At 40.9% G+C, this 23,095-nt stretch overlaps 1 protein-coding gene across 1 annotated transcript; it reads right to left on the bottom strand.

Annotated features, from left to right (window-relative positions):
- Window positions 1-673: 673 nt before the first annotated feature.
- TTC14 (tetratricopeptide repeat domain 14) lies at window positions 674-21,399 on the bottom strand. The gene is made up of 12 exons (XM_032225329.1): window positions 21,172-21,399; window positions 18,529-18,653; window positions 16,669-16,868; window positions 14,549-14,633; window positions 14,320-14,449; window positions 11,847-11,999; window positions 10,927-10,998; window positions 9,072-9,191; window positions 8,856-8,978; window positions 7,258-7,375; window positions 4,162-4,271; window positions 674-2,131 (listed from the first exon to the last, which is right to left on the bottom strand). Exons 1-12 carry the CDS (start codon window positions 21,315-21,317, stop codon window positions 1,198-1,200), a joined length of 2,316 nt encoding a protein of 771 aa, XP_032081220.1. The 5' UTR covers window positions 21,318-21,399; the 3' UTR covers window positions 674-1,197.
- Window positions 21,400-23,095: the final 1,696 nt, after the last annotated feature.

Here is a 23,095-nt window from a genome sequence, read left to right as displayed (position 1 = left end):
CTGTTGCTTTCTATGCCACGAATTCCTTAAAACACCATCTGCTTTGCTCCAAAATGGCACTTCTAAAACAGGCATGTCAAATTCACATTGTCATGGAGATGTCATGTGACGTATTCCCCCCCCCTTTGCCAAATAGTGTGTGGACGTGGCCAGTGCATGATGCATCTGGCCCATGGGCCAGAAGTTTGATAGCTCTGTTCTAAAAGCACAATGAATTAAATTACTATTAACACTTACTAAAAGTTGCTGGGCCTATTGCAGAGCACAGTCATTTAAAGCCATGCTCAAGCTTCATATCTAGGCAGATCAGTTCCCTGTAGCATTTATGTGTTGAATATATCTGGGTCACCCTACTGTATTCCCTCTCTCAGCCAATCCTCCAGTATTGCTTATTATCCAAAATCTTCCAACTGTCCTCCTTAGTAACTCCACATGGCATTTGAGAGGTTCTTCATACCCAAGCCAACTTGACTCCTTGTCTCTTTTGTTCTATCAGTGAATAGTTAGGAAAACATGAGATGTATAGGAAGAAACCACACACACACACACACACACACACACACACACACACCCTTTGGCCTTTAGCGTTAGCAGAGGCTTACCCCGGGCATAACTGCCATTACCACGTCCCCTTATTTTTGCAAGTTCTGAATTAAAATTTGGGAAGCAGTAATATTTTTTGAAAAAAATTTAATAGTAATACAGACTATATACATTGATGATACACATTAAAATATTTTCAATTAATTTATTTTATCAATACATGGTTATATTATTAACAGTACAAAGTAACAGTCATCTGCACCTTGTGGGGGGGAAATGTTTTAAAGTGCAATTTTGATGCCAGGTAGCACAGGTGGCAGCCTTAAACGTTGTTCAGCCAGGCGTGCCACCGTACCTTAATACCCTAACAGCATAAGAAATTCAATTGGAAAAAAAAATACAACTCTTGCATATTTATCAACCACCACTGAGATTTGTGGACTTCAACTCCCAGAATTCCCCAGGCAGTTATGCTGGCTGAGGAATTCTGGGAGCCCACAAGTCTTAAAACTTGCCAAGGTTGGACAACCCCCAGTTTAAATCAATACCTAACAAACAAATTTAAATAAAAAAAAAAAAACTTGAAAGCGTACAGACTTGCCAAGTGATTAAAAGCAGATGCTTTCCCGCACCTGACTTTAATGTTTCAACTCACTAATTTTTCAGCTTGCTTCCTTTTTCTCTTTCAAATTCAGCAATCTGATTAAATATATTGAGTAAGTTCTGAGGCAGCTGTTTTTTAGCACCACTGCCTAATGGTTCTTTACCGTTCAGCATAGCTTCCTCATCTCCTCCTTTGACCCTTGGAGCTTCCCTTTCCCTGTTCTTGGATTCTTTCTCACGTTTACCCCGGGTCGCCTCAGCTCTACCATCCGCATTGTACCTACTAGGTTCATTCATCCATCGGCTGGTATACTGCTTGTAATGTTCGGCAGATTTGGACGAGTAATCCGACCCCGTGGGGGAAGTGGAGTACTTGGCGTGGCTTGGGCTGAACTTGTGATAGCCCTCCCTCCTGCCCAGTTCTTTTTCCAGCCTTCCTGAATCACTTGCCTTATTTCGGTCATCAGATTGTCTGTAGTAGGAGCCTGTGCTATCCCTCCTATTGGACGAAGCTCGGTCTGATCTACTCTGCCTTTCAATCTTGCTACTATTTGCCCAAGTCTTGGAGTGATGGCGAGAATCCCTAGAATCTTCAAACTTACCTCCACAGAGGTCATCTTCGGCATACATCTTTAAAAATGTGCAATCCCCTTCTCTGTCTCTTACCTCGGGTTTTGGATTGGCTAGCCTGTCTTGCCTCTCTAACAATTTTTCCACTTCGTGTTTTTGGTTAAGGAAAGAAGCAGAGGTATTGGCAGGAGGAGAATAGCTGTCCTCTTTCCTGCTCGGGTGGGAAAACATCCTAGAGGTGTGTTTTTTAGAGCTGCAGGAGGATTCAGACCGGTTCCGACTCCTTTTCTTATGCTTTTCGTTATCAGAAGAGGAGGAGGAAGAGGAGGAGGAGGAGGAGGAAGAGGAAGAAGACTCATCTGATGAAGAATCACAGGAGGAAGAGGAAGTTGACTTTTTTCTTTTCTTCTTCAACCTAAAAGTTTTAATTAATCATGAGGCACTGCGGTTAAATTTCACAACGGGGATGTGTGAAAGCTTCAGCTGCTGAGCTAACAAAAGTTTGGGTATCAATAGGAAAAATACGAGGATAGTTTGACTAGAAGGGCAAAATTCTGGGTTTCTCTCAACTAAATGAGTATACAGGTTAGTTTTAAAAGTTTTCAGGCAGGCATACCTGAAAACTCAACTGCTACCGCTAGACTTCATGTAGAAGAGAATACACATAGCTCAGGGTTGAACTGTGAAGTCCTTGGTGCACTCTGGGCTCGCTTGCAGACGTTTCAGTATCCCACTAGGTAACATCATCAGTGCTATTGAGTGTGGGGTTTGCTCCCTGTTTATAGACAATTGCTTGCCCTGCTACTGTGAGCATTCTAGACCAAGCTTAATTCAAAAGTGCTATTGAATTCTGGAAGTTTAGCATTCAGACAAATCAATTATCAACATACATATAGAAATAAACCATATTTAGACATCATTCAAAACACAAAAACTAAGAGTAAAACAAAAAAAAAAGCGAGAACAGATTCCTTCCAGCAGCCAATACCTAGATAAGCAAGGATTAACAGCAGACAAGCAGAACACAATATCCTAATTAACGAACAGCAAAGAAGAAACCACACCTTCAACAATGGCAAGGCAAGCTACTATATATAAATAGGGAGCAAACCACAAACTCACCAGTACTAAAGATGCTATCTAGTCAGGTAATGAAACATCTGCAATTAAATAACCAAGCTCAGAGAGCACCAAGGATACCACAGATTTCATATTTTTACTGCTACCCAGAATCTAATGTAAAATCAACATTTCCTATCGGAGACCAGAACCACACTGTAATGTTGCATATACATACATATGTACATACTAGACATGCCTAGTATGGATGTTATCTGTACATTAGCCAGTGTGCAACCCAACAATTTTCATGATAGCCTAAAACTTCAGTACAATAACAATAACAACTTATAAGAGTCATCATGGCACAGTGGTTAGAATGCAGTACTGCAGGCTACTTCTGCTGACTGCCAGCAGTTCAATCCTAATCAGCTCAAGGTTAACTCATCCTTCCATCCTTCCGAGATAGGTAATATGAGGATTCAGATTGTTGGGGGTGATATGCTGACTCTGTAAAGTGGTATATAAGTCTAAGTGCTATTGCTATATACTGCTTCACAGTGCTTTACAGCCCTCTGTAAGCGGTTTACAGGGTCAGCATATCACCCCCCAACAATCTTGAGTCCTCATTTTACCGAACTTGGAAGGTTGGAAGGCTGAATCAACCTTGAGCTGGTTGGGATTGAACTGCTGGCCGCCGGCAGTCAGCAGAAGTAGCCTGCAGTACTGCATTCTAGCCACTGTGCTACCATGGCTCTTCAGAGGTCTATGAGAATTTGCCATGGCCAACTTTCCACGGCCAACTCGCCACAGGACAACTTGCCGCGGGACAAGAGTTACACTAATATCAAATAAATGGTGGAATAGAATAATTAAAGAACGGATGCAAAGGTAGGGAAAGAATGAGATGTGAATGGCAAAAATTAAAATACTTTTTTATTTATTTGAAAGTATGAAGTAGAATTGTTAAATTGTCCTGCAGTGAGTTGTCCACAGTTGAGTTGGCCATGGTGAGTTGGCTGCAGCAAATTGTCCCATTCTGCTCTTCAGTGCAAGTAATTATACTCTCATGCGTATAATACAGAAAGAGAAGAAATTAATTCTGATATTATATCTGAGTTGAAATCCACATGTCTTAAATGTTGCCAAGTTTGAAAAACACTGCTTTAGAACTACTCTGTCATTGTAAATTAAATTGCTTGCAGAACCTTCTTTATAAATTTAAAAAAAAAACATTTGAGGAAAATAAATCACATTACAAAACAAAAAAACAGCATTAACAGTGAATTGTTATACTTACAGCATCAGATTGCTCTCTAGCTTATGTAAGAAAAGCTGTATGGACACAGATAGGTACGAGACACTAGATAGATTAAAACAGGTTACCTTTTTTCTTCTTTTAAGAGTTTACGCAGTTTTTCTGCACTTGTTTCTACTTTCTTTTCTTTCTGCCTCTCTTCTTTTGCAGCTTGTTTCTCTCTAATTTCCAGAGATTTCTTTTTTAAATCCCAACATCAAAAATATGGTGTTAACAAGTTGTAACAAATGAGTCCCATCCCAACCCGCAACATACAAAATTGACAGAGATTCCAAAGGAACCATGTGTATATAAAAAAAGAGAAAGAAATATTAAAGGAAAAAAAAAATAATTACGAAGGATGGTTAAGCGATAGGTATGAATGACCATAGTATTACGGTTCATGTTGTAGTTTGTAGCCCAAATTTTAAAAGGCAAGGAGAAGAAAAAAAAAAAGTACAGGTTATTTGGTGTCCCATAACCCAACATTAGCAATCCGGGAAGTATGAATGGAAGGTTAATACGGCAACCAGCAAAATAGTTGGTCACAAAGAATAATCAACCGAACAGAAATTAATAAGGAATGTGCCATTATTGAATTGATACGTAAAATGTGATTCCCATCAAAACAGAATTGAAAAGGGCCATGTATGAATACAAACCATTTGGCAACGGTATCACAGCCCAGTTTGATGCACAGTTTACACGCGGAATCATATTCCACAGGGTTGTTGGTGACGAGCAGCACCACAGAGGCCAGACACAGCAGCAACAGTTGCAGTTCGGAGGAAAATGCATTGGAGAGAAAGGTATCATCAGTATTACAGGAGAACACCCCGCCAAGGCTTTGTACGTGCGTGTTCAGAAGGGCGTTCTAACTAGCGGACCCCCACCAAGGAAAGCAGAGCAAAAGTGGGCCTTTTATTCCTTTTTTAAATAAAAAAAATCCAAACACTTCCATTCACCCGTTACTTTTCGCTGTCACATTAAATGGGAAAGTTTATGGATAAAAAGACATCAATCTCTTGCACTTCTCACGTGTACCTCTCTTGACCTCACAGAAAAATAAAACGTTGCGGACAGGCCCATGCAGAGTGACCCTCGGCCTCTTCCCAATAGAAATTATAATAATTAAAAAAAGAAAAAGAAACTCTGACCTACAAAATTCTGGTTAATAAATTTTGAAGGTGTGCCAAAGATTAATTGCGTAGGTCACAAATCTTTATAAACCATACCGTTTCCTGAAAATAAGACCTCCCCAGATAATAAGCCCAATTGGGATTTTTGAGCGCATGCGCTAAAATAAGCCCTCCCCCAAAAATAAGCCCTTGTAACACAGCAGCAGCCATGAGGTGACCACGCTCACTGCCTCCTGCACCTCAAAAATAATAAGACCTCCCCAAAAATAAGGCCAAGTGCTTATTTCAAGGGTAAAAAGAAAATAAGACAGGGTCTTATTTTCTTTTTACCCCCGAAAATAAGCACTTGGAAACGAGATACCATGGTATTATGGCCATGATTAAAATGCTTCCGTGTTATGTATTCAGGGTGGATTTGATTTAAATCAAGTTGATTTAAATCACTAGTAAAAACGCTTGATTTAAATCAACTCGATTTAAATAATAATTTGTAAAGAGCAGCTGTCATCTCTGTCCTGCAGCGGCTCATCCTCTGACCCGCTGTTGACTCGCCAACAGTCCCATTCACTTTAAGGGGACAGCTGGTGATGCGGCAGTGACACAACAAGGTGAGGGATGTGGCGGGCAGCAGGTGAGTGGATGCCTGCTAACAGGTGCTGCCATGATGGATCTGAGATGACAGGTGCTCTTTAAATGTAGGGACTCATTCTTGCTGGTAGTTAGAATCTTTAATATTATTATTTGCAAAGAAAATGAAAGTTTCCTATTTAGCTCGCAGAGCTTGGATTCATTGAATGAGTTTACCAAAAATGTAAATATTCAGAATATGCAGCCTCATGCTTCATAACTACCCTGTTTCCCTAAAAATAAGACCTCCCTGGATAATAAGCCCATTCGGGCTTTTGAGTGCATGTGCTAAAATAAGCCCTCCCCGAAAATATTGCAACACAGCAGCAGCCATGAGGTGACCACGCTCGCTGCTTCCTGCACCTTAAAAATAACAAGACCCTGTCTTATTTTCAGGGAAACACGGTAAGCTCCATTTCATGCTGAATAAACCAAATTATATAATACAATACAATAGCAGAGTTGGAAGGGACCTTGGAGGTCTTCTAGTCCAACCCCCTGCCTAGGCAGGAAACCCTACACCATTTCAGACAAATGGCTATCCAGCATCTTCTTAAAGACTTCCAGTGTTAGAGCATTCTGGAGGCAACTTCTGTTCCCCTGATTAATTTTTCTAACTGTCAGGAAATTTCTCCTCAGTTCTAAGTTGCTTCTCTCCTTGTTTAGTTTCCACCCATTGTTTTTTGTTCTGCCCTCAAGTGCTTTGGAGAATAGTTTGACTCCCTCTTCTTTGTGGCAACCCCTGAGCTATTGGAACACTGCTATCGTCACCCCTAGTCCTTCTTTAAATTAAAACTAGACATACCCAGTTCCTGCAACCTTTCCTCATATGTTTTAGTCTCCAGTCCCTTAATCATCTTTGTTGCTCTTCTCTGCACTTTTTCTAGAGTCTCCACATCTTTTCTACATTGTGGCGACCAAAACTGAATGCAGTATTCCAAGTGTGGCCCTAACAAGGCCTTATAAAGTGGTATTAACACTTCACGTGATCTTGATTCTCCCCCCCCCCCCCCCCCCCCTGTTTATGCAGCCTAGAACTGTGTTGGCTTTTTTGACAGCTGCTGCACATTGCTGGCTCCTATTTAAATGGTTGTTCACGAGGACTCCAAGATCCCATTATTAATGTATCTTAAATAGAAAACTATCTAATAAAAGCATTTTATTAAAATAGATTTGATAAAAATTAAAAAAATATCCAATTTAAATTAAAATAATCTGATTTTTTCATTTTCTAAAAATTTTCTATTTTAATCTAGCCTATGTGTATTCCACTTGCCTGTTCCCCATCAGGTGTCTCTAACCATGGCCATATGTGCTAGCTTTGGCAGAGCGGGAAAAAAAAAGACCAACGCATAATTTGCTTCTTGAGTCTGACATTGGCTATTTACTTTAGTCAACTAACAGAAAGTAAAGAATCACCTGTATCTGTTGACGAAGCTTCAACAAGGCCTCTTCAGCTTCTTGAAAGCTTTCATCTATGTTTAAAGCCTTCTTGTAGTAACTCTCGGCGTTCAACAATTTATCTTCCTCTTCCAACCTGACAAATGATTTTAAGCACGCATGAACCTGAAGTGCTTTATGCTTAATACATTTTTAAGAACGCTCTTCTCTTAACCTGACTCAACCTCTCTTCGGTTGGGGACTTAGGACACAATTCAGACCTTGACATGGACAAAATGGAATAGGACGGATCTACTCCTGTAATGCGGAAGGCTTGTGGCTGTTCTGTTTTAAATTTGCAAACTCCCTTAAAAAAAACAACAGCTGTTCAGCTAGTCCTCGGCTTATGACCACAATTGGGACCAGGCTTTCCATTGCTAAGCATTGTTTAAGTTCCTTTCTTAATGAAATGATTTACCTGAATGGAATGTGGATGCTTCACGGATGCCGAACAGATCTTTATTCTCTTATCTACCTTCTTAACCCCAAATCTTTTTCCTGGCGAGTTACTGACAGCTGAGATACCTTTACACTCATTTGGTAATATTGCTTGTGAAAATGAATTTGGAATAGTAGTTGATGAACACAAATACAGGTGGCCCCTGACTTTCAGCAATCCAGTGATCATTAGAAGGTACAGTTCTGACCTAGGCTGCCCAAGAGCATGAAGCAAACTCCTTGTCTCAACAAAAACCTCTTTTATTAATTGACAGTGAATTCGGCTCATTCACATCCAGCAAAGTCTTTCAAGGGAGGATTTACAGTCACAGTCCTTATCTGGCTTGGAGAGCTGACAAGCTGATATCTGCAAAATTTGGCAAGGAGTCTCGGAGAGTCACAAACCAATTAAGCAAACTAATTGTCTCCTGCAAAATCCACTCCCCTTTCGCTCCTTTTATTTCCTCTGGGAGGGCCATTCATCATCCACCTTACTCCCAAGTCGACCCCTTTCTTTAGCTATTCCATTTGTCTGGCAGCTCTGCACATGCGCACACTGGAAACAGGCTCCAGCTGTTCATCTGCCTCACTGATGTCTGACTCTGAAGGCAGCTAGTAGCTGGCATATGGCTCTGCCCCCCTCTCTCCCTCCAACAGAGCCCTCATCAGAGCTTTCCCCAGACTTTGACCCATGGCCCATGTTCCTCCCCAACCTCCCCACTGTCCAAATCTGCTGCCAGCTTCACTACCCACTTGCGGGCCACAACATCAGAATCCAGGCTCTTTTGGCATTCACTTAATGAAATTTTGATAGGGAAACACCGATGAGCACAAGTTTTCAGCCACCTCTATTATCCACTTCATTGCCATGCAAACCAGCCCACGCTTAACTGGCTTGCTAATCAGAAAGCTGCTTTTATTTTGAAGCCTAAAACAGATGGTGGTAAACAGAGCAAGCAGATATAAGTGGGGAGGTGAACAGATGATTTCACATCAAGCTGTGCTGTTGAATTAACCACACGCACAGGTCTACCAAAGTTGTTCTTTATCTTTAACCAGGCATAAAAATATAGACGAGGGAAAGAAACGTAAAATGCACAGGTTGGGGAACCTATAAAGAAACACAAGGCAACACTTACTGGCCTCCTCGTTCAACAAGCGTTTGACAAAGGTATTTTCTAGCGTTTCTGTGTGTGGGGCACTGCTCTAAAGCAATTTGAAAATCCTCAATTGCTTTATTCAAGCTTCCCTTTGTTGCATAGCTAGAAGAAAAAGAAAAAAAAACCCTGTAAGTATATTTATTTTTCACACGCTCGGTGACATTATTGGGTTGCAGACACAAAGCAAATACTTACAGTGCTCCACGGGCTACTAAGGCTTCAACATTTTGGGCATCTATTTCCAATGCCTTGTTGTATTCATTCATGGCATCAACATGGCGGCCCTCTTTAAAATAATCAACACCAAGTTTTACACTAAAAATAAAATTAGTTGAATTAAGATTTCAATAAAGCAACGAATACCTCTATGAAGAACGCGAGTTAACCACGGCATAAAAACAAATGCCAATCCTTGATTTCACTACTGCTTTTCTCTATCAGACTTGCAGTTTCTCCTCCTCCCAAAACTATTCTAAACCCCAAATTCAGTAAGACATAAGAAGGATCTTTTGAGGAATTAAAACGTATTGTTTATCCTTAGCCTGCAGTCGGAAGACTGAACAATACGTTACTGCTAATAAAGTACAGGTAGTCTTTGACTTAAGACCACAATTGAGCCCAAAATTTCCATTGCTAAACAAGACAGTTAAGTGAGTTTGGCCCCATTTTTGCAACCTTTCTTGCCACAGTTGTTAAGTGAATCTGGCTTCCCCGTTGACTTTGCTCGTCAGAAGGTTGCAAAAGGTGATCCCCAACTAGGCATTGTAGTCATCATAAATGAGTCAGCTGCTAAGAATCCTAATTTTGACCAAGTGGCCACAGGGATGCTTGCAATGTTTGTGAGAAAAACAGTCACAGGTCACTTTTTTCCAGTGCCATCGTCGCTAAACGAATGACTGTAAGTCAAGGACTACCTGTAACACCACCCTTAGCATCACATAAACCTTTAATATGGCTGAATGACAAAAAGTATTATCCGCTTCCAAAATTCAGAGAGTTTATTGGCCTGGAAGAAAATGGTTCTTTTTCAAGTTCAAATATACTCTTAATGAGAAAAAATAACTGAGACTATAAGAATTGATTTGGGGCATGTAATGATGTATAACAGTGGTGGGTTCCGGATTCCAGTGCAACCGGTACAGTGCAATGGGGCCGGGGGGCCACCACATGAACGTGCGCAGCGCACGCATGGATACTTACCGCCTGCCACGCCTCCGTGATGCTCCAGCTGCTCGGCGGAGCGTCACACAGGCACCGTACAGTCCGTGCACGCAAGCCCCGAACAGCTCAAATACAGGTCAGGCGCGCAGGCGGGACCTCCGGAGCACTGTACCGGAACGGTACCTGGTGTTCCCGGCAGGCACCGGTACACCCATACCAGGGCGTATCGGTCGTAACCCACCACTGATGAATAACTATGTAATATTATTATGAGGATAGCTGGAAACCTGAACCCTGCCCACACTTTGCCCCCAAAATAAGCTTTTTGGGGTGGGGGGGATAACAATGGAATTGCTATATATGTATACCTTTAAAAGGAGGATGTATGTTAAAATTATTAATATGAAAGATGTTTATTGAAATGTAATTATTAACACCATCAATATTAAATGGAGTTTGCTCAGAGAGGAAGAAAAGAGGGGATAGGAGAGAGGGAAATAGAAGGGAGAGGAGAAGTAAGAGAGAGAGAAGGAGTGGAAAGAGGAGAAGGAGAGAGGAAGGGGAAGTAGAGAAGAGAGGGATGTCAGAGAGAAGAAAGCAGGTAGGGAGAAGGAGAGAGGGGGCAAGTGGATGGGTATAATGTGGTGTATGGAAAGGAGAAGAGCAAATGATAGTTGCTGTGGATTGATGGTAAGAGAAACTGATATAATATTGGATAACTCAAAATAGTGCTGGTTAAGATGTAATGGTATATGTGTGGTTACTTGTATGAAAATAAAAAACTTCAAAAAAAAAACCCAAAACAAAACAAAAGACAAAGAAAAAAAAAGAAAATGATTCTTTTCTGACTTCTAGAACTATCCTTTAATGAAAACAAAGTGGTGTGTACCATTTTAAGGCCCACGAAGCAGATTGTCTTTTCCTCAACGCAACAGCAAAATCCTCTTCATTGAAATTTTTGCTGGGGAAAAAAAAGAACCAAAATGTTTAATCGACCAGTCTATTTATATAGCCTGTCCAAATAAATAACGAATCTACTAGAGTTGTCTTGCATCGCATCACATTTGTGTCAAGACACACCAACCCAGACACTTCTGGCTTGAAAGGATTAGCTGGTTGCTGGGCGGATGCCCAGTTGGGGGCTTCTTTCAGAAGCCAGAGAGAAGGATGGGAGCAGCACTTAGCTAATCTCCAACCTCTGCTCATCGATCCACTCAGGAAACTTCACAACGTTCCTTGATTCCCCAAACATTTATTATATCACCTTCTTCTTTTAATGGCCCCATAATCCCTTGCTGGGTGGAGTCTGGGCAACTGAAGGGAGCTGAGTATTTACAGACGAGGTGCCCTTCCTGTCACCAATGCAGAGTTTTGTTCAGCAGAGATAGTCTCATTGTGCCCAGAGAGACAAATAGTTGCCTCTACCTAGGATCGAACTCACAGTCTCCAGATTGTGAGGTGAGAGCTCCACCTCTAGGCCACCACACCACTCCAAACATTTACTATACGACAATACATTAATGCTTCTTTAACTGTCCTAACCACACAAGCCACTGTTCTACGGAGTTGTCTAACTCTATAATCAGGAACGTTAGCTTATCAGCCAAATTTCCCTTACATTTGGCATTTCCACCTGATTAGATTATGCTCAAACTTTAGGTGGTATGAAAATCTGCTTTGTCTTGTCGTATAGTTAAAGTCATTAACACTGATATGGTTTTTTTTTTTTTTTTGCAAATGATGGAAATGTCATTTTTAACCAACTCATCATTGAAGGAATTACTTTTCGGTTGAGATGCTGTTATATACCTTTGTAGTCCTCTCATTAAAGAGGGAGGGCTGGATTCATCTAGTCCTAATTTGCTTCCTAGGAACTCCACTACAGCAGGATTGGCAAAGCCCAGAGAATTATGCAAAACTTTTTCATACGTTTCCAAACTACTGGCTACGTCGATACTCCTCCTGAAAAGCAAACAAAAAGACAATTGTGAACCGAGCTAAAAACAATATTATCTCTGTTCCATCTTGCATTACCAACGTAAGAAGAAACACCACGAAAAGATTTGTAATAAAGTTCACCCCTCTTAAGATCGTGGAGGTCCCAAACTCTTCTGCTCACTGACCCCCTTCAGGAAATTCTGCAATGTTCCTCCACATACCAAACATTTAGCAATAGCAATAGCAGTTAGACTTATATACCGCTTCATAGGGCTTTCAGCCCTCTCTAAGCGGTTTACAGAGTCAGCATATCGCCCCCACAGTCTGGGTCCTCATTTCACCCACCTCGGAAGGATGGAAGGCTGAGACAACCTTGAGCCGGTGAGATTTGAACCGCTGAACTGCAGATAACAGTCAGCTGAAGTGGCCTGCAGTACTGCACCCTAACCACTGCACCACCTCGGCTCCATTTATCATATGAAAATTGTCAACAATCGAAAACGACTCCAACTGAAACCATAAAAAGCTCCTTGGTTCGTTTCTCAGTTGCGATGCTTAGGGGGAGGGAAATCTATGGAATGTAGGATGTTTCCTTTCAAAGTGCCAGATGTAACACTGATAAGGCGGGTGAGCGCTGAAGCTGACCCAGCATATCCTAGCAATGGCAAGAGGGAAGTACTAAAAGGCTCATCACCTGCTTGGTTGGCTAACATGATCTGGGACACAAGGTGGTGGTGCCCATTATCTATCTTTTAATTATGCCAAAGTATGGGAATTATTCAGAGTTGCCTTGACTTGGGTATAAAAAAGACAGGGAAAGGGAGGGGTTCTATAAGGAGCCGCAAGAGCTGGATACAATTCTACAGGGAATCGAACAAAAATTGATTAAAAAATATATCACTATTTATTAAAATTCAAAATGGAAGAAGAAAATGTGAAAGAAACGATGATAAAATGGGCGATAAATTTTGGGTATAGTATAGAATTGGCAGAATGGGAAAAAAATGGGAAAAATATTACAAATTAACGATGGCAACGACATATAGAGAAAACATGTACAAGATGTTCTACAGATGGCACCTTCCACAAGGGAGAATTGCGAAAATGTTCCCGGAGTGTTCACCTATCTGTTTGAAATGCAACCAACAACATGGAACCTACTACCATATGTGGTGGATGTGCACATCTGCGAAAAAGTATTGGGAAAAAATGAAAGATGGGCTAGAAGAGATTAATAAACATCAAATTGCACTAAAATCTGAATTATTTTTGTTAGGAATTATAAAAGGAAATTATGAAAAAAATATTAGATACTTAATTCTACATATAATCACGGCAGCAAGAATTACACACTCGTTCAAAACTGGAAAAATAATTATACACCAAGAGAAGAAAACGTAATAAAAAAAAATTGGAATGTGCAGAGATGGATAGGCTCACGAAAGAACTAAAAGAGAAAGAAGAATCAGAGTTGCCTTGACTTTTGAACGTGCTGATACAATGTACCCAATAAACAAGATCTTTGAAAAAGCAACAGCCTCAGAGTCTTAAACTAATTGGGAGCATTACTCGGAACCATGACAAAAACACATAAATACTTCTTTAATAGTACTACAAAATAATCATTATCAACGTCTCAGATAATCCCATATGGGGGTGGGGAGAGGGAGGGAGAGAGAGACACACACAGAGGGAGAGAAATTGCATCTCATATTGTCAATTAAAGTACTGTATTTTCTGTTTTCAACTATAAAGTTTTAAGTTCATTTTTGTGACTGTTCAAAGTTACAATGGCACTGAAAAAGGGACTTATGACCATTTTTCACACTTATGACTATAGCAGCATCTCCATGGTGATGTGACCAAAATTCGGATGCTTGGCGATTGGTTCATGTTTATGACGGCAACAGAAATTTGGGATTCAATTGTGGCCATAGGTGAAGGAAGTGGAAGGGTTTCTTTAAATCATACAAACAAATATAAAGGTAAAAGTTCCCCTCGCACTATGTGATAGTTGTTCCTGACTCTAGGGGGGGGCGCTCATCTCCGTTTCTAAACTGAAGAGCCAACGCTGTCCGAAGACGTCTCCGTGGTCATGTGGCCGGCATAACTAAACACTGAAGGCATACAGAATGCTGTTACCTTCCCACCAAAGGTGGCCCCTATTTTTCTACTTGCATTTTTACATGCTTTTGAACTGCTAGGTTGGCAGAAGCTGGGACAAGTAACGGGAGCTCACTCCATTATGCAACGCTAGGGATTCGAACTGTTGAATTGCCGACAGTTCTGATCGACAAGCTCAGGGTCTTAGCCATTGAGTCATTGTGTATACCTATATTCCTACCTGTAATGCACAGGCAAATCTTCAGAGCTGATGACTCCTAATTTGGTATTTGCTAAACTGGGAGATAAAGCAGACTTGTGCAACGATACACTGAGCTTTTCATGGTAGCGATCAATATCCTTGATTGCAGCTATTAAAAACAAGAGGAAAAAAAGATCAGACTTAAAACAGCAGAAAACAACGCAAAATATACTTAGGGCCAAATCTAAAAGTGATGATGTACACTTGCCTTGGATAAGGTCACCATTTTGATAATATGATAAGGGATCCCCATGGCTGCTTTGCGAAGGCACATCTCTTAATGGACAAAGCGCCTAAAATAGAAAACATGTAATTCCAAATAATTAGGGGTAGACGTATTCAGTCCCATTTCACAAAGAAATAACTGAAGATTTGCAGGACATCTATACAAGGGTAATTTACCTTCTATAGTTTTAAAAGCTGGATTTTTAATTCCAAAGTTTGAGTGGATAACTTGGGAGAATGTCATTCCTATCCTGTATAATAATCACCATTTAAATCTCTCTATATAAAAGCCAAGTACCACTCACTCATCATGAAATCTCCAGAACCGTAAAGCCTACAAACTTGAAATTTGGCAGGTATGTTCCTCTTGACTTCTAGGTGCTCACTAAGAAAGGATTTTCGGAAATGACCATTAGTATTTCTTATACAGTAATTAACACGCTCTGATGCTACGGAGTTCTACTCCCCCTCCCCGCCTGAAAAGAACTCTGTTCCAACTGCCAGTTCCCTCACATTCCGTTACCTCAGTTCAAACTGGCAGAAGTTCCACTCCTTCACTCAAGAACGGCCTGGGGCTCCTTACAGTATTAAACTTCGGTATCTCACCAAAATGTCTACGCCTTCCACCTATGGAACTGCTTCTGGACTCAAGGTAGGAGCAATATTCCCTCATGTGTTTCAATCACTGATCACCAGAGCCAACTGGTTGTGAACCAAATTTCTCCTACATATCCCGATCACATAGTTTTGTCGCGAAGCATGAGTATCCAGCTAGTTCCATATAAAACTCCTATACTATTCTACATAGGGCAGGCAACAATGTTAATGCAAATCCAGTCTGATAAGGACTAAATCAACAGGCAGTTCAGCTGATTTATTCTTACCAAGTCTAATGTATAGGAATATATTCTTTATTGGCCATGTGTGATTGGATATGCAAGGAATTTGTGCATGAACTCTCAGTGTACAAACAAAGTGATAACTCATAGATCATAAATTGTATGATACAATCATAAATCATAAGATACAAACAAGTGATAAATCATAAGATACCAATAGAAGATGAGAAGGATAATAACAATACAACCCTACTTCATGGGTTATATTATATTATATTATTATATTTTATTATACTATATTATATTTAGGCATAAGATAGTGGTATGAAAGTTAGCTATTTAGCAGAGGGGCGGGGGGTCTATCTTTGGGTCTAGTTGTATGTTTTATATTAAGTCTAATGTATATTTTGTGCAATTTTGAGTTCAATAATTGCACCCTTTCCTGATCAGGAAGCTCCTATTCTCAGTTACTCATGCCCTGGTTGCGTCCCATATGGATTACTGTCTGAGTCCCACTTGATCAGAAATGCAACCAAAGTTCACAGTTGGATTCAAGACTTTCGCAACTGTAATGTAATCCTTGAGTATAAGAAAGGTCATTTTTGCTGATAAAGCTGATTCTGAATCAAGAGCTTCCTTAATTTCCTTGGATCAACTCAGCCAATTCAGCTGCATGAGGCCAAAAGAGAAACCCTTCAGAAAGCGACATCTCCTTTCATATTAATGTGTTGTGGCCTGTCGGCCGCTGGACCCTCTAACAGTTGAATCAGAGGAGGTGGTGGTGTGGGAGTCAGGGTCAGCATAAAGGCAACCTGAGAGCTCCAAGGGGGAAGAGGGAATAGACCTGGCAGAGAGAGAGAGACAGAGGTGGACCTGGGCCGTCTGTCAGCCCTCAGATCGAGAGTCAACAGAAGCAGCAGATTAGGAAGAGAAAGAACAGCTGGGTCCAGTGCCTGACATGTGGATGCGCAGAAGACAGAGGAGAGGAGAGCAGTGGAAATCCATGGGCCGGTCCTTGGGATGGAAGAGCCACCGCTGCTAGTGAAGCCCTAACCTAGCTCTGGGGATAAAAGGCAGGGGGCAGAGATGAATAGATGTGGCAGACAACTATTCATCTCTCGGCCGAACGCTCTTGTTAGCCTGCGGTGATAGAGAAACTTTTATCCAGGGCTGCTGGTGCTCCTAATGAAGGAAACTTTGAGTTCCCTTCAGAGGGTTTCTCATGTTTGGGGAGATGGGTTAGAACACAACATCTCTGACTTACCGTGATTTCTAAATCTGCTATCTCTCGCACAACGCCACTTCGCAGGCAGAACAGCACCATGAAGAAGCCAAATTCGCGAATAGAACTAATCCTTCCAATTACTATGTCGCCACGTTCAATATCCCGGAAAAAGAGCTCTCGCCTCTCTGCGCTGGGGATTTCCATAAACTGCTCCAATGGTGGGATAATAGCATAACAATCTTTGGTAGATTCAAATTAAAAAAAACAACAAGTTTTAAATACCGAAACACTGCAGGGATTGCCAAATAGTTTAAATGGTAAAAGTCATGCACGCAAATTGCTTGCAATCCCATTGGAATCCAATCCTATGGAATTAAATGGGTTCACTTTTGAACAGGCATGCTTTGAAACTACGAAATGTATCATTACATAAAAACATTGAAAGAGTATTACCCAATCATCTTGAAAATCTGCTGGGGAGGACAAATACACATCTAACAAATAATACATATTGCTGAAATAGATCTGCTTCTGACTTTCATAAAGACGTTTATCTTTTTAAAGCTTTACATCTCTAATCTACCAACTCCCTATGGAAGCAGATAGACTTCTGAGTTAATCTAGCCAAATTCTTACCTTTCCTTTTTTAAAAATTATTCTAATTACTCGATAAGAACACAGTGGAACTGACAATATCTCAAAGATGAACAATTCTATTTTCAAAGCACAAAATACTTTTCAATCTAAAAATATTCCACTCCTATCGCAGAATCTAAACTGTATTCCTTATAAGTGGCACTGGAGAAGTTACAAGCAAAGTTAGTATACATAACAATGACCGGGGGCTAATACCCAAATAAACAGGCAAAAGTTATACTTGAAAAAAATTTTTTTTTTCTAATTTGAAGAAATTGGTGGGGGAAATCATCCACTAACTTATTTATTTATGCAAATTATACGCCATTCAATTCCAAAGGGGAATTGAATAATTTACAATGATAGGCAGGCAGGTAGTAGGGAAGGTAGACAGATGTACAGATAGTCCTCATTTAGCAACCATTTGAATTTATGAGAGTGATGAAAAAGTTACTTTACAACCATTCTTCGCATTTACGAACTTAGCAGGTTTGTAAAGCAAAAGAAAGGTGAAGCTCTTAAGCATAGTTGTCATTTCACTTAGTGACTGCTTTGTTAGGAACCAAATTGCCAGTCCCAATTGTAGTCGCTAAACAAGGAATACCTGTATATATAAAAAAAATAGCCAAAACCATTATAAAGAGCTTGTATATTACAAAACCACGATTTTGTACGGAATTCTATCGGTCTACTATCTATACTTCCTAAGGTGTATATATATATCAATTCAATTGATTCATTTCCTGTAAACTGTCATTTTCTGCAAATCATTCAAACATTGATATTTTTTATTGAATCAGTGATACTCAAAAGTTTTAGAAGTTGTTCTCAACGAAAAAGAAACCCAACATTTTTAAGATTTTAAAAAATATTATAATAAAAACATTTATCAAACCTGGTAATCATTTATTAGTCATAGCTAACAATTTTGTTGTGATTTGATTTAAATTACACCCAACATTGAATATGAAGCTAAAACTGTTTATATTTTTCTTTAAATTCACATATCCATATAATATGTACACGGGTGCATACTATACAGAGCAATTTTTAAATTTTTCTTCTTAAAAAAGTGGGTCACTAATTTTTTGATTAAAAATCAAAATTAAAAGCAAGCATCCTCTGGGTGTTTTCTTTTTTAGCTGTCTAATGAAATGCTCCAACGTTTATTTTTTTAAAGCTTTACATCTCTAATTCCAAGCACTGATTCTAAGATGCACATTTATAAATACGTCCAGCCATCATACAACGTCATTCCCTTACTTTCATTCTCTTCATTTCCATCTTTTACTATTGTCACGTTTGTTTTCCAAGATTGAGAAAAAAGAAGATCAGCTTTTTTTGAAATGAATTGTTGAATCTCAATATTTTCAATCCCTCTTTCTTTTCTGAAACAGAAGAAAACAGATTAACATCCATTAAAAACATGGTTTCTTGAACAAGGACCTGGTAATTTATTTGATAACCAAAACATAACCATTAAACCAAGTATAGCCTATTGAAAATTATTGTTATGCTGCTTCTTGTAGATAAGAAATAGTTGTTTCTTCATAATTATAAATCAACTTATTTTGCTCTGAAGCATTTTTGCCCTCAAAATACACTGTCATATCCAGCTATCTGCATAAGAACCCCTAGTCAGGCATTCAGAATTTCACAAAACATATGCTTTTGTTTGGCACCATAAAACCTAGATCTGTACATTGCAATACTTACCGTCTATATTTAGAATTAGTTTTAATCAAATTTCTTAATATGGTTTAGACAATGAATATCTACTAACATTTAAGGTGTTTTACAAAGCCACCCATCTCAAGAAGGAGAGGCAATCATATTTTGTTTCAAGTGGTAAATATCTAGAGGGGAAAAATAGGAAATTTTATGTATATTTTTACATACATAGAGAATCCTGGCTTTTAACTATGGCATCTCCAGAGAAAATTAAGAATTTAATTTGCAATATTACAAACCAAATCATCTCAATGAATAAGGAGAGACGATTATGCCGTTTTCAGTGGTACATTTCCAGAAAAAAAAAGTAAGGAATTTATTACAAGTAATCCTTGACTTGTAACCGTTTGCTTAGTGACTGTCTGAAGTTACAACGGCAGAGGAAAAAAGTGACTGACATTTTTCACACTCATGACCATTGTAGCATCCCCATGGTCACACGATCAAAATTCAGAACGCTTGGCAACTGGCTCATATTTATGACGGTTGCAATGCGCTGGAGTCACGCGATCCCACTTTGCAACCTTCCGGCAAAGTTAACAGTGGAAGCCAGATTCACTTAATGACCGTGTGACCAACTTAACCCCTTGCAGTGAATCATTTCATAATGGTGGCAAGAAAGGTCGTAAAGTGGGACAAAACTCATTTAAGGACAGAAATTCTGGGCTCAATTGCAGTCATAAGTCGAGGACTCTTGACTTATCCAGGACCCTAACATATATTCAGGGTCCTGGATTTTAGCCATGACATCGCTACAATTAAGAAATGAAGCAAAGGGGAAAAATGGAAAGCATTGCCAGTTCTCAGCAGATTGTTTGAAAGCAGGTTCGGTGGAGCAAGCTTAAAAACACATAACAATGGGATGTCTGTAGAGATTTTCAGTCATCCAGGTCATTGTTATCCCAAAGGTGCTTTTATTCTTTTTTTTTTCAGGAAGTAATTGAACTTCCTTGTTTTTTTCTTTTGAAGACGCTTCCTTCTCCTCCAAGCTTTTTCAGCTCTGACAAGGTGGTGGGGGAGGGGAGGATTTTTACTCCTTGCAAACAACTGGTCATTTGCTCCTTTTTAGAGGATCATTGAAGAACTTGGAGGTTTATCTGTGTCCTTGGGTGTCACCTGAGTAAGTGGCTCCTGGTTCCTGTACTCTGCTATTTTTCCTCTGGAAATCCATTCCTACTCCCACACCGTTCAAAGGTTGTTCATCCCAAATTGTACAGCTAAAAGTCTGTAGAGATTCTCAGTCATTCAGGTCAGGGCTGTCCCAAAGGGGCTTTTTTCCAGGAGGCAACTGGACTTTCTTGTGTTTTCCTTTTTAAGATGTTTTGCTTCTCATCCAAGAAGCTTCTTCAGCTCTGACTGGGTGGTGGGGAATGGAAGGATTCGTACTCCTTGCAGACAGCTGGTCATTTGCATCCTTTTAGAGGGTCCTTGAAGCCCTTGGGAGGTTTCGTCCTTGGACCAGTTCTTAGAGCAGTGGTCATCAACCGGTGGCCCGCGAGAAAATTTTGGTGGTCCTCAGAAAAACATACATTTTTTTATTTTGCACTAAATATGATTTATCTTTAAGAAAAATTCATATTAGCGCAGGATTTAAAATTATGAATTTAGTAGTCCCCGAGGTCCAAAAAGTTTCCGGCCCCTGTCTTAGAGGGTTGATGAAGCATTGAGGACACAGACTAACCTCCAAATGGCCTCAATGACCCTCCAAAACGATGCAAGCGACCAACTATCTGCAAAGAATATAAATCCTGCCATTCCCCACTGTTCTGCAGGGCTGAAGAAGCTTCTTGGACGAGAAGAGAAACGTCTTCAAAAGGAAAAAAAACAAGAAAGTCCAGTTGCTTCCTGGGAAAAAAAAGGGGTTGGGGAGATAAAAGCACCTTTGGGATAATAAGGAGATGTTACCTGGGAAGAAGAGTCACTTGCCAGTCCTGCCCGTCCATAAAAGGCGAGGCACAGCTGCCAACAGACGTTACACTCTGCATATGGTCAGAGGCACCCTCGGGCTCCAAGGCTGAGAAGAACGACAATTGCCACACACAAACCCGCCGCAAAGAGCAGAACTGACTCGTCTCTTAAGCAGGCCTCGCCCACGCTCTAAAGGACACGCCCCTCCGGCGAAGCCCCGCCTCCTCCTTCCACACGGAGAGGGCGGGGCCGCAGACTTTGCCTCACCTAGCTGACGACAGCGATTCCAGGCCGGCCCCGCCCGGGGGGAGCAGGCCGCCGAAGTCGGGATTGTCCTGCTGTTCGGCGTGGAGCAGGGAGAGCAGCGGCGGCCCGTGGAAGCCCAGTGCCTGGCGAAGCAAGTCCCGCTCCATCTGTCAGACTACCGCCCACCCGCTGCACCCTGAGCGGCGGCGGCGGCGGCGGCTCCTCCCCCTCACGCAGACGGGCGTCCTTGACCCGGAAGTTAAAAGCTTTCGCAGCGTTTCCCTTTTTTCATCTCTCCCGTGTGCCTCGAGCAAGGGTTGACGCATGCGCCTTATCGGACTATCCAAAGGAGGCGGAGCGGAGCGGACTAAGAATGGGCGGACGAAGCCTGGGGTGGGGAGGGAGCTTGGGGGATGGGCGTTTCTTGTGCTTTTTTCATGCAGCCCGGGGAATTCTGGGAATTGAAGTCCGCACATTTTTCAAGCTGCCGAAGGTGGTGCAAATAACCTCTTAGGAGTGGCAGATTAACAGAGTTGGAAGGGACCTTGCAGGCCATCTAATCCAATCCCCTGGCCGAACACCTACATCTGCCTCTACCTAGGATCGAACTCACGATTTCCTGATTGTGAGGAGATGCGTTTGCACAAGGTGCTGAGCTCGCTTGTGACTTGAGCCTTGTGGCACGATTATGGAAACTCCAAATGGATCGCTTCTGCTGTGGCAAGTAATGGCTGGGAATATTTATATTCTGTATTAATACATAATATGTCCAAAACCTTGCCTGCCTTTGGCTGATTCTGAGAAGGTTAAGGAAGGTGCTGAGTCAACGAAACAACAGATATGCCCTGAAGTTGCCAGGAACTGAGCAAGACTGGAGATTATTTGGGAATAAACACAATCAGTTCCAAGAAGAATTCCTGCAAAGTCATATTCCCCGACAGCCTTAAAAGTGAAAGCTTAGAAAGAAATAACATGATGTTTGGAGCAGAGGATTTAACATGTTGTGGCATAACAGAAGACAATGACATACAGGATGAGGCAAAAATCTCTATAAATACATCAGCCTGGAAACGAAAAGATATGAAGGATGGTTGCAGGAATTGGGTATGGATAGTCTAGAGAAATGTGTGTGTGACAGTAGTGTTCCAATATTTGAGGGGCTTCGGTCAGCCTATTTTCCAAAGCATCAGAAGCAAGACAAGAAATGGTGGAAACTAACCAAGGAGAAAAGCAGCCTAGAACTTAGGAGAAATTTCCTAAGAGAACAATTAACCAGTGGGATGGCTCCAGAAGTTATGGATACTCCCAACACCGGAGGCTTTCAAGAAGAGACTGGACAGCCATTTGTGTGAAATGGTATAGGGCAGTGGTTCTCAACCTGTGGGTCGGGACCCCTTTGGGGGTCAAACAACCCTTTCACAGGGGTCGCCTAAGACCATTGGAAAACATATTTTCAAAAAATAATAATACGGAAAACATAAAATAATCTTATGGTTGGGGGTCACCACAACATGAGGAACTGTATTAAAGGGTCACGGCATTAGGAAGGTTGAGACCCACTGGTATAGCAGGAGACCTCCAAGTCCCTTCCAACTATGTTATTCTGTATTATGTAAAATAAGTGGTACAGCAACCATTTCTTTTGCCTAGCCAGCAGGATCCAGAACATATCTCCATAGCGCATGCAAAGATACAATCATGCATGTGTCAACCTGATTATAACAAGTATATGTAGGAAGTTATCACTCAGCCCTCTCCCAGAAAAATGAAATACCCTAGGAAATATTGAAAAGGCAGAATATTTCTCTGGATGTGAAAAGAAAGAAACATGTTTTAAAAGACAAGATAGCTGCCTGTAGCTTCCTGCCCATCCCCACTGTGTCAATGGGCCATTAAGAAGGCCAAGCTAGTCCCTTTACATAATAAAGAGTTCTCCCCTTCAGCT

This window comes from Thamnophis elegans, chromosome 10 (genome assembly GCF_009769535.1).
Source record: "Thamnophis elegans isolate rThaEle1 chromosome 10, rThaEle1.pri, whole genome shotgun sequence".
NCBI classification, from domain to species: domain Eukaryota; kingdom Metazoa; phylum Chordata; class Lepidosauria; order Squamata; family Colubridae; genus Thamnophis; species Thamnophis elegans.
This window is presented reverse-complemented; position numbering and strand designations above follow the sequence as displayed.

Excerpts from the sequence above, each read along its gene's own strand:
- TTC14 (XM_032225329.1), bottom strand. The coding sequence starts at position 21,317 with ATGGAGCGGGACTTGCTTCGCCAGGCACTGGGCTTCCACGGGCCGCCG. Across the intron at positions 14,450-14,548 it reads AAATGGTGACCTTATCCAAG|CTGCAATCAAGGATATTGAT; the intron begins GCAAGTGTACAT and ends TGTTTTTAATAG. Across the intron at positions 4,272-7,257 it reads AGCTTCGTCAACAGATACAG|AAATCTCTGGAAATTAGAGA; the intron begins GTGATTCTTTAC and ends GATTTAAAAAAG.